Here is an 11,554-nt window from a genome sequence, read left to right as displayed (position 1 = left end):
AAAATTGGTGGAAAAACTGTTTATACATTGTTTAGTATACCTCATTAAGGCATTGAGATCAGACATTGAATCAGATTATGTAATAACACTCGGAACATATGTTAACGATGAAACAAGACACATTTACAAATTAAACACGAGAGTTTTAAAGTGTTTTAAGTTCAGACCAACAAGACAAGAGAATAATTGTACACATTTAATAAACTGACTATCTATATTTCTACTTCAGAACATTTGTTGCATTTGAAAAGAGCACTGAAGTAGTTGCAAGGTAATATGACTGATAAACTATATTTGTTTTTAACAATGAAACAATACAGAGTTACAAATTAAACCATGCAAAGAAAAGTGTTTCTATTCAGACCTCCAAGAATTATTATAGATTTGATAATAAACTGAGAATCTATATTTTGTGCTTAAGTCATGATCATACTGTCTGACTGAAACATCATCATACTCTTTACTCGATTCTCTTCCTTAACTCTGGCTTTCTCTTTGATGTTTTGAACTTCCAACTGAATCTTGTTGCTAGCCATCTCTTCTTTCTTCATCGTCACCAGTCTTTCTCCACTAATCTCGCCGAGTAGTACTTTCCTTCTCAGGTCTTGATTGCTGCTGTCTCCCATGTTGAAAATAATGGATCTGTACTTTGCTTTTTGAGTCCCCTCGAAAGAACCTAGTCTCTCAAACATAGCAGATTCAACCGAAGCAGCTACAGTCCAGGAATCGCAAGAAACCACTCCTTCCTTCATCTCAACAACAACCTCGTTAGCCACTTTAGACAAGGACTTGTGAAGAATCTCACGCACTTTGTCCCTGTTAGAATCCCCCGTCGTCCTCGAAACCATCTCCTCCTCCACAAGCTTCTTCTCCTTCTTCACAACCGTCCGATCACGAGGTCGTGAGCTCTGTTTCCTCCCCGTTGCGTAGAGATATCTGAGCCAAAGAGAGTAAAGAATCTTTCCCTCGGATTGGATTCTAGGGTTTTTGTGCTCCGTGAAAAGGCCGTGACTCTTTCCAATTTGAGGGTATTTGCGATCGACGGCCAACTCGCAAGCAAGTGACTCTGGAGCTTCCTTCAAACGAACCATGGCCTCCACGCACCTAGAGACCGCTGGAGAAGAACTCTTACCGTCTCCTCTCGCAGCAGATTTTGCAGCTTTAGTTGCTGCCTCAATCAGTTCCAAGAACTCATGCTTCTGCATCATTCTCTCTCGTTCTCGACTGATAAAATAGGGTTTGGAAGCAACGAAAGTGGAGAGAATGATTTGTGTTGTTAGAAAGTGTGACCTTACGTGTTTGTATATAAAGAGAGAGTATCGTAAACCAACTCCTAATAGGTTTGGGTTTGTTTCTCTAGCACACGTTTACTTACTTGATACTCAAGCCTCTTCAGACTTTCCTTTTCTTTGTGTTCTGTTTCTAACCGTTATAGGATTTTCCATTTTCTTCAACATTTATTTCTATTTTTTTTCTTTTCAAAATTTTATTAAATTAATATAATCTTTTGAGATACAATTTTCAAATTCAATGTTGATTTTTGGTTATGATCTATTGTATCTGGTTTAATTACATAACACACCGTTTAGAGATGACTACGGTGAATAAAGAGAAATTGGGAAAATCGTTAGACTGTGATCTTCTTATATATAAAGAGAGATATCTAAAATCAACTCCTGATAGGTTATGTTTCTCTACCCTTTTTATTTACTTGGTATCCAAGTCTCACGGACTTTCCTTTTTCTTTGTTTTTTTTTTCCATTTTGTTCTAAATCCACTCACGAAATCCATGTAAATTTCTTTTGTCCTCACAAATTTGATTTAGTAAATAAAATAGCCTTCTGAAATAAAGTTTTCAAATTCTTAATGTAATTGGTTATTGAGATATGATCGTGGTTCTAAAAATCTGTTTAGATGGTAATTCGATCATATCTGAAACATTTTTTTAATCCAATTTATGCAATTCAAATAAGTTTAAATTGTTTTTAGTCGGTTAAAATCAGTTGAGATCAATTTAAATTATTCTAAATATGTTAAATTAAATAATAATATTAGTATAATCCACAAATTTATCTAATTTTGTTTGTTTTGTATATCTAATTTTGATAATTCACCAAAGTAGTTTTATATTTAAGCTAAAAATAAAATATATTGTATAAATATAATAAGTCAATAATTTGTTAATGCTTAGTAAGAACGGTTTCACTATTTCGACTAAATTTTAAACCTTTTTTTTTCCTCTAGAAATTGTCTTGACTTGTGTTAAAAAAAAAGTGTCTCGACTTGGGAGTTTCAACAGTTCTGTTACTAAAAAAAAATCAATTTATAACTAAAAGAAATTGTTTTTTTATTGAAGGTATGTGTACTAGAAGAAAATAATTGGTACTGTATTTGAATAGAAGTGTAGGGATGTGCTAGAGATTCCTAGCGTGTATAGGTTATTTGTCCGTGACATATCTCAGAATCGTCAGACACCGAAAAAGACGCAACTCTGATTATCCTGACTTAGTAATACACGTAAAAATTTCAAACTTTTTGCACATCGATTCATATATTACTCCATTACATTTTTCATAGAAAATGAAAACCAGTATATATAAAAATAAAAGTTATGAAGCACTTGAGTCTTGAATCTTGATTAGTGCAGCACCAACTGGCAGAAACTTTGGTTAGTTGTTGATAAAATACAGTAAACATTGGACCATACGTTATCCCAAAATACAGATTATATAGTGTACACTTCGAATAGTGTTACAAAAAAAAAGTGTACACTTCGAACACCTGTAGTAGAATATTCTGAAAGAATATTTTAAACTTAAAATGAAATGAAAAATTGTATAAAAGAGAATCCCGAGAAGTTATACTCTTGAGAAATTGTAAAACGTTTGTTTTTTAATTGCCTTCATTCCTTTTTAATATTTAAATTTAATTATCTAACTAAGTTGTATTTAAAGACTACACGAAATTACTAAAATTCATTTTTAAAATATTGTACATTGAGGGATACTCTTATTTATATACCAAAATTAGTGTTGATTATCAAAGTTTCAAAAAAAATAAAGTGTTGGATTTCTATTTTCGCTTTGCAATATTGATAACAGAAAAAAGGCATTGTTGTACCATTAGGAACAGAAACCAAAGCTTGAGTTGGGAGTTGGAACTGAGAAATGGACGACTAGGGATGAAACTGAACTCGTCAAGAACGAGAAACAGAACCCTCCTCGAACCCTTAACCACAATTTCATGTTCTTCGATTCTGACAACCACAATATACGCTTCTAAAGATCCCAAATACAAAAAAACTAATTCGATCATATACACCTTCATTGGTACTATACAAAAAACAATAAAATCTTGTTAAGCTTTTTAAAACTCATTTTTTTTTGCTATCTACACAAATACATTAACTAATTATTTTGTTTATGTTTATTAATACCCAAACTGCATTTATTTTAATATACAAACTAGATTTTGACCCGCCCTTAAAAGGGCGGGTATATTTTTTGTTTTATTTTATTGTAAAATATTAATTTTCTGTCTCATATTTTTCTTTGTAATGATATTTGTATTTTTCTGTAATCATATGTGTTAAATTTTTAATTACTATTAGTAAGAGGTTTTGATAATTTGATTGAATTTATGATGTTGGATACTCTACATGTGCTATCGTTAAAATTATATGGTTTTCATTTTTTTTATTTCATGTATAATTATAATAATGTTATAATTATACATAATAATTTGCCATGACGTTAAATATGAATTTTGTAAATTTTGATCCAGGGCCACGTGAATTGTTAAAAATCGCGACAACGTCTTAATTGGCTTAATTGGTTCAAACGCAGCGGTTGCGGTTGCGGTTGTGGGAGTTTGTGGATGCGGACGGTTGCGGTTTCTAGCGGTTTTAAGAGATTTGTACGATTGGTACTGCGGTTAAAAATTGGTGCGTTTGCGGGTGACTTATGACTGGTTAACTACCAAATATGGTAACAGTCAAATAATAAATTAACAATATTTACATTTAATATAATTATAAAAATATCAAAAATCATAAAATTATAATAAATATAAAATTTATATTTAGAAAGTTATAATTTTAATTTTTGAAAATTTATTGAAATTTTTTTTATTATAAAATTTTATAATATTAATTAAAATATAATAGATATATGTTAATATTTTCATAATCTCAATTTTAAATTTTTTATTAAATAATTTTACTTTTGTATATATATTGTAATAAAAAAAAAAAATTTACCCTCCCGCAACCGTCCGCAACCGCAAACGTTAGCTGGAGCCAGCTTTTGAATTTATGAGATTCGTAGCGGTTTGAAGCGGTTTATAGCGATTTGAGTGATTGTTGCAAACCACCGACAACCGCTACCAACCGCAAAAGCTGCGTTTGGATTTAAATAAATAGTGACAATTTGGATTCTGACCCGCCCTTTTATTTTTTGTTTATTTTTTTTTTGAGAAATTTAATTTTTGTATTTGTGTTATTTTTGTAATCATATTTGTTTTTAGTATTAATTTAATTTAATATAATTTTTGGTAACTATATTAAATATGTCAAATTGCATAATTATATGTCATATGTATTTCAAAAATTATTTTTAAACTTTATTTTTAAAATTTGCAACATATTATATTTTCTTAGTAGTTACCTAACATAATTAGTCAAGAAAAATATTCGTATCCAAAAAATCTGACTCGGAATCGACCCAAAAATCAAAGTTTCATAATCTATTAGATTTGGCATATATACTTGAATGGTTCTTAAGAGATATCCGAAAACCAATATCAAATCCAACACGCACAGAAAACCGAACAAAAGTTTTGAAAAATATTTGAAAGATAATTTTTAATATATTTTGTTAAATATATATATGTAAATGGGTTAATAAGGTCTTCACTAAACATTTAACAAATATTTTTAATCGAATAACCTATTTAAAACCCGTTAAACTAAAACCCGTAGAATATATTTTTATAAATAATACTTCCATAATAATATCAACTGATCATGTTCCTAATTTAATAGAATAGATGGATTAAATAATTTAATTTTCTTATAAAAAAACTATCTAGAAAAATAAAATTTTTAAATAAATAGTGACAATTTGGATTTTGGTTAGATATGGAAGTTTTGTTGATTTTAAATTTTGGGGTCACAGGAGTACATATATTTCAGGATAATGAGTTAGATATAGGAGTTGTATATATATTTCACGAAATTTGTTGTCATTTATAAAATTTGTTGCCTTTATAATAGGAGTTTAATTGGTTGTGTAAGGTGGTTACGTAAAATTCTTAATTGAGTTTAGTAGAATAGATTTTTTAATTGAAAAATAGAAGTTTTATATGTTTGTAGTCCTTAAAAATAGGACATTAGTGGTTATGGAACTGCTTTGTTATTGTTGTTTACGTTTTATTTAAAAAGTGGCAATCAAATTTTCCTGAAAAGTAGGATTTTAGAATTGCTAGAACTGCCGTGAAAATTTAATAGTATTGATAAAGTGATATAAGCAGTTTTATGTAGATGATGTATATTTTTTTTAATTGGACTCAACTATTATCAATGGGACATGTTTCTGTTTTAATAGTATTGATACTTTTTTGATTAAAATACATACAGTTCCAATAATAAAATGAACATTACAAATTTGTGTATTAAATAGTTATTTAAAAATATTAAATTATATAGTAAATTTTTTAAATATTTTTAAAAAATTAACAAATTTAGTTGAAGTATGTTTTAGTGAAATTTACTCTCTTTTTTATGTTCTGTAGTCTAGTTTTCACCAAGTCTACTTGTATCAGCTACTTACCCTTTTGTACGCATGCTCACTCTTCTCTTCTTCTTCTGCAAGTAAAATAAAAAAGAAAAGCTGTAACAATCTCTCTCGAGCCCCTTTCACCGCCAGTGACAGATCAGGAAGAATCTCACAGTAAATAAAACCACTCAATAAAACCTTTTAAGCTCTCTCATCTCTCTTTCAGTCACTTGGTGGTCACTATCGTTTTGCTATATGTCTCTTTTTACCCTTTTTAACTCCAAACTGCGAATATTACCTGTTGAGTCTCACTCACACTCTATCATCTTCTTTTAAGCTCACTTTCTTTTGTTAATCAGAGTGACTTTTTCTTCATTGTTCCACTGTACAATTGTCGTTTTGCTCAGTTCCAACTGTCTACTTTTTTTCCCTATTCTCGCAAAACTAATGCTAAATGTACACACTCCTCTTCTCTGCTTCTCTTAAAAGAGATTGAGATTCTTCTTCTTCACGAGCTCCAAAGTCTCACAAAAACTGATACACTTTCTTTTTTTTTTTTCATACAGAATCAGAACTGAAAGAAAGTAGTTTTGTTTCTTCTCTGGTGACTACAAGTTATGGAATCTGAAGCGATTTGTCTCTAAAGAAGACATTGTTATCTCTGTTTTCTATCTCTCTCTCGGAGCTTTTGTCGGTTGTTAAAGGTTCCGTTTGAAATGACGGGAGAGTTAACGGAGACGGTGGATAAAACGGCGACGTGCTCGGCCATAACAGAGAAACGGCCAAATAGACTAGGCGGTTGCGTGGGTGTTTTCTTCCAGCTCTTTGATTGGAACAGACGTTTTGCTAAAAGGAAGCTCTTTTCTCGCAAATCACTTCTTCCTGGTTAGTGTTCCTCTCTCTATATTTGAGTTTATCTACGGTTATGTCTGAGAATGAAAGAGTGTCTTATTGCATTTTTTGTCAGGGAAACAAGGTTCAAAGAGGTTTGGTAGGGATGAGAAAATGCTTAAATCTAAGCTTAATCTGGTGATTACTTTCTCCCTTTTTCTTATTAAATCTTTAGTTTGAATTGAGTAGAAACAACCTAAGATTGTTTACTTGATTGAAGATTGATGATGAGAACAGAGGAGGTTTCCCAAATAGAGGCGAAGTTGTGGAGCTTAAGAAGCATGATATGAGACCTCCTAGTTTGGTAGCACGTTTAATGGGACTTGACTCATTACCATCTAACCACAGAGACAAAGACAAGAAGAAGAAGAAACCATCACATCAAATTCAGGACAACAATAAGTGTGGTTTGTTTGGTGAGATAATAGAAGAAGAAGAAAATGGTATTGATAAGTCAAGGCCACAGAAGATGCAGAGAACAACAACGGGTGTGTGTGATAGGCGTGGTGTTATGGTGAAGAAGTTTGGATCAGAAGCATTGCAGATTAAGAACGTTTTGACCCGTGTTAGGAAACAGCATCATCAGCACCAGAAACTGGCTTCTCCTCATGTTAGAAGCCCCAGGCTTCATAATAGACGTAACTCTAGGCTGATTGATGCTGCTACTAGGATTCTGGAACCCGGAAGGAGAAATGTGAAACACGCTATTGCTTATCCAAGCTCTTCAGGGGTTAGAAGGTTCGAAAATGTAGGGAAAGAGCCGGTTGAATTTGTTGCTTCTTGTAAAGCTTGTGGTAGCTTTGTTGATGTTCGTGGTTCTAGTCCGGTAGCTGAAGAAGAATTTGGAAAGAACAAGGCGTGTGTTGCTGAATCAACGCCTTTTGAAAGGAGTAAAAGAAGTGTGTTTTGGAGAAATCAAGAACCATCTATGTCTGCAGCCTCTGGTAAAGGTAGAGAGTTCACAGATCCAATGGAGAAGAAGGCTCCACATCCTGCAAGGTTTCCTTCGGTAGCTCAATCTCACACCTTTCAGAGCAAAAGAGGTGGTTGTTCTTCGTCACCTGTAAATGCAATCAACTGTAAAGAGAAGGACTTTGTTGCCATGAATAGAGCTTCAACTAGCAGGAATCATCATCACTCCAAGGCTAGATTTGTGAACTCTGATTTGTATGTACAGAGAAAATCTTACACTAGAGTTGAGGAATCTTCTAATAGATCAGGGTTTAGCACTCCAGGAAGGAAGAGAAGGTTAGCTTGTGTAAGTGGTCAAGTACAAGGAAGTAGCTCTGTGAGTCCATTAGATGGTGAAAGCACTTGTAGTAATGGTTCCCCTCATAGAAACTATAGCCAACGCTGTAGAGAAACCAAAGGTGTTCCAAGTCAGATGGGTGAACGTAACCCAAGAACAACACTTGATGCTGGTACTGTGGGTTTGATTCAGCAAAAGCTTAAAGAGTTTGCTTCCCAAGAAGAAGATGAAGCCATAATAGGAAGTGCATTTCCCAATAAACAAGCATCTTTGATTCTCCATGAGTTGCTATCTTCAATAGCACACCAGCAGCCTTATGCAGAAACAGCTTGTCGTCGGGTATGCTTTTAAGGTTTACACATTTTAGTATTTTCTCATTTTCTAATTCATTCTTGCTTTCTTAATTCTTGCAGAGGAAAGGCTTAACAGAGATGTGGAGTGCTACTGGAAATGCAAACAGTGATTACACAAGCCCTGGTTCTGTACTGGATGCATCTTTCTCTAACGAGAGTTGTTTCTCAAATAGCTTCGACACTATCTCAGGTACATAAGATTATTATTCAGAAATTACCTAATTTCTATGAAAAAGCATCAGTTTCTTGTATCTGAAACTGCTGTTATGATATTTTGTAGTTCCAGGGATGAGGTTGCCTCTAGAGCCTGTAGAACCTGATTGGGACGTACTTGAAAACTCCTTAGCTTCGTTCAAGAACTCAACAAGTAGTGGTAATTACCAAGCCATCACCAGTCTTATCAGCCATGTCTCTAACGTCCTCCGGTGTTTAAGCAACACAGGTCTCTTATCAACACACCAGAGATTCACCAACGCAAGAGAAGTCATCCTCCACACCGAGCTGTCACTTGGTGGTACTACTACTTCTACTACACAAGACAACTACCTCATCGGACCGGAACTCTTCGACGAACTCATGATATACGCTGCTCATTCTGATCACCTTGTTAACCTCACTGGAATAACCGGAGGGTTCCTTGTCGATGCCATGATCGAACACTTGGAAGAAAGAAACACTTCCTGCGGATTAAAGCCTTCATCAAGTGCTGATGCTTCCGTGCTGATTCGCGGTGTTCTCGAGGAAGTTCCAAAGTGGGCAGCATTGGCTCGGATTGATATGGATGAAATCATCCATATCGAGATGGAGAAATGGATGGATCTTGAAACCCATACGTTAGGAGTTGGTTCAGAGATAGCTTATGAGATCCTTTTGCGTTTGGTCGGAGAGTTAACAATGGATCTCTTTTAGAACAACCAAACCAAATAACGTTTTGTCAAAATAAGCATTTGTGTAATTCAACAATATGAATCATATGATCGATGGATCTTGTTTACTAGCTTTCTAAGTTCTATCACACACACATACCAATCGTCAAACTAAAATCAAGAAAAAAAAAACTTTATCAACCAACAACCTAAAAAAAGAATCAAATCGTAAAAAGAAACACAATCAAGTTGTGTGACAAAGAGTGATCAGTAGATTTGTCTGTAACCTAGAATAGTCCGACCACCACCGCCGATTGATTTCCTCCCTCCTCCACCGCCGCCATTAATGGCAGAAGCTGCAGCCATTGATACTTTCTTCAAACCTTCGACAGTGGCGTAACTCTTACGCATCATCCCCATCCTCCCTCTGGTCTTCTCTCCAGCACTCATGCTTCCTCTAGCGGAAGAAGCCGATCCGAAAACGGCGGAGGCGTTTCTGCTCTTCGACGGCGGCGGAGTGAGATCCGTTCTCCGCGGGAGCAAATTCGAGTTAGCCGGCCGGCGATTTTCCTTGCGAATCATGGCGGAGAAGTCAGGAACAGACTGAGCCAACGAAGAGGAAGAAGACGAAGACATTCTCCGCGGGTTAGGGTTGTATTTGATGAACCCGAATCTCGTCTTCTTCTCAGGAGAAACCCTAATTTCGTAGTCTTCTCTTGTAAAACCGAATCTCCTTTGATTCTTGTTCTTCTCGCCGCCGAAGAACCTCTCTTCCTCTTCCTTTAGTATCGTCTCGTACTCTCGCTTCAAACGAAGCTTTGATTCTCGCAACGTCGCGTATTCACCGTATCTGGGACCTCTCACGAACCCGAAGAGACTGTTGTTGTTATCGGTGGTCTGAGAAAGTAGGAGAGACATTGGATCATCGACGGGGAATAACAGAGGTTCCATCATGCTTGGGTTTGAAATCGTATCCTCCATTTTACCGATGTGGGGATCACAAATCTCGAACACGGTGTCTTGTCTTGTCTTCTTCCTCACGAGGATTTGCTTTTTTTTTTTTGAGTGTTTCGTTCGTAACGGTCTGATTTAGAAAGAAGAGAGCCTCTCCTTTGAACATTTTTGATGTATGGACGCTTTTACCCTTTCCTTTTTTACTTTCGTAACGGTCTTATTTTTGCGTGAGCCTCTCAAATGATCTTGTTTTTTTAAGGGGCCCAAATGATCTCGTATCAAACAATATTCGAATTCCATTATATAAATTATGATGAGAGCCTCCTTTGATTCTGGTTTGGCTTATATGACGTTAAGCCACTACAAAACTCATCAGACACCATGATCCTTCTTTCTCTACCAAGAAACTCCGCTGGTCACTGCAACTTGACATCCATACACTAGATTTAACATATATTAGAACCATGTTGTATTGATAAATAGAAGAGAGGTTATGTCGATGAAGAGAGAGAGAGTAGATTTAGTTTAGATTTAAAAAAGATATTTATCGAAATATGAAAGTTTTCATATTTTTCGTGATTTGCCTATAGTATGTATTCTACGTATAGTAGAGCACTGAAGAGATGATGGAAGGTTTATTCTTCTTTACGCATATGATAACGTTAAAAGCAGAAAATGTTATGACACCTAAAACAAAAAGGTATTTCACGGAGTCAGTGTTATAAGTTGTAATAAAACTACAAGTAGACTAAAAACATCTTGTTAGAATACTAGCTGACGTAATCTAGCTCTAGTATAATATTGAAGAAAATTTTGTTTGTAATCTCTACCCCGGTTAAATCTCTATGTTACACTTACTATTCGATTTGTAAACTACGTAGATGGCTAGAATACGTATTATATATGTGCTAGAACACAAAATTAAACATGATTCTACTATTTTAAAAAATAAAATTTAAACATATAAATAGTTATACTAATGTTTCCAATGATTTTCATATTTTCCCAATTTTTAAAATTTAGTTTGCTATTTTTTTCTATTACAGAAAGGTAAAACTTGTCCAAAATGATCAAAAATATGAAAAATCATATTTTGACAAACAAAAATTTAAAGTGTTTTTTTTTTTCAATTCCCCTTAATATAAAAACAAAGAGCTAGTGGAAAAGGGGTTAGAGGTGTTCTCTAGTTTACTTAGACATGAATAAAATATAGGTGAAACAGAAGAACAAAAAAAAATATGTTAATGGACTCCATGGCTCCATGGTTGAGATCACCTAAAATGACACTTTGTAAGAATTTTCTCTGTAAGTGAATAAACGTCATGTAATTCATAAAGCATGGATTCCAAACAAACACTGAAACACATAAATGATTTCTTCAAATTATCAAAGAGAACATCAAAAATAAAACCCAAAACAATATGTTAAATTAAAACTAGAGTTCTAATGGCTGTTACTGCAATATTT

At 34.1% G+C, this 11,554-nt stretch overlaps 3 protein-coding genes across 4 annotated transcripts; 1 reads left to right on the top strand and 2 right to left on the bottom strand.

Moving 5' to 3' along the window:
• Positions 1-132: 132 nt before the first annotated feature.
• On the bottom strand, positions 133-3,992 carry LOC103831149 (transcription elongation factor TFIIS). Its single transcript, XM_033275759.1, has one exon. The coding sequence runs from the start codon at positions 1,206-1,208 to the stop codon at positions 417-419; it is 792 nt and encodes a 263-aa protein (XP_033131650.1). The 5' UTR covers positions 1,209-3,992; the 3' UTR covers positions 133-416.
• A 2,168-nt stretch (positions 3,993-6,160) lies between these two features.
• On the top strand, positions 6,161-9,329 carry LOC103831147. Of its 2 annotated transcripts, XM_009107000.3 has the most exons (6): positions 6,172-6,230; positions 6,341-6,659; positions 6,742-6,803; positions 6,886-8,253; positions 8,328-8,457; positions 8,548-9,329. In XM_009107000.3, exons 2-6 carry the CDS (start codon positions 6,491-6,493, stop codon positions 9,174-9,176), a joined length of 2,358 nt encoding a protein of 785 aa, XP_009105248.1. In that variant the 5' UTR covers positions 6,172-6,230; positions 6,341-6,490; the 3' UTR covers positions 9,177-9,329. The 2 variants fall into 2 exon arrangements, with proteins under 2 accessions (XP_018508303.1, XP_009105248.1); XM_018652787.2 differs by having other exon boundaries at positions 6,161-6,659; positions 6,886-8,247; positions 8,325-8,457.
• On the bottom strand, positions 9,197-11,066 carry LOC103831148. Its single transcript, XM_009107001.3, has one exon. It carries the CDS (start codon positions 10,112-10,114, stop codon positions 9,401-9,403), a length of 714 nt encoding a protein of 237 aa, XP_009105249.1. The 5' UTR covers positions 10,115-11,066; the 3' UTR covers positions 9,197-9,400.
• Positions 11,067-11,554: the final 488 nt, after the last annotated feature.

Source organism: Brassica rapa, chromosome A07 (genome assembly GCF_000309985.2).
Source record: "Brassica rapa cultivar Chiifu-401-42 chromosome A07, CAAS_Brap_v3.01, whole genome shotgun sequence".
In the NCBI taxonomy this organism is placed as follows: domain Eukaryota; kingdom Viridiplantae; phylum Streptophyta; class Magnoliopsida; order Brassicales; family Brassicaceae; genus Brassica; species Brassica rapa.
The sequence above is the reverse complement of the archived record's forward strand: the minus strand, read 5'-3'. Positions and strand labels throughout refer to the sequence as shown.

Coding starts and splice junctions, on each gene's coding strand:
- LOC103831149 (XM_033275759.1), bottom strand. CDS start 1,208: ATGATGCAGAAGCATGAGTTCTTGGAACTGATTGAGGCAGCAACTAAA.
- LOC103831148 (XM_009107001.3), bottom strand. CDS start 10,114: ATGGAGGATACGATTTCAAACCCAAGCATGATGGAACCTCTGTTATTC.
- LOC103831147 (XM_009107000.3), top strand. CDS start 6,491: ATGACGGGAGAGTTAACGGAGACGGTGGATAAAACGGCGACGTGCTCG. Junction 6,660..6,741: donor TCGCAAATCACTTCTTCCTG/GTTAGTGTTCCT, acceptor ATTTTTTGTCAG/GGAAACAAGGTTCAAAGAGG. Junction 6,804..6,885: donor TTAAATCTAAGCTTAATCTG/GTGATTACTTTC, acceptor ACTTGATTGAAG/ATTGATGATGAGAACAGAGG.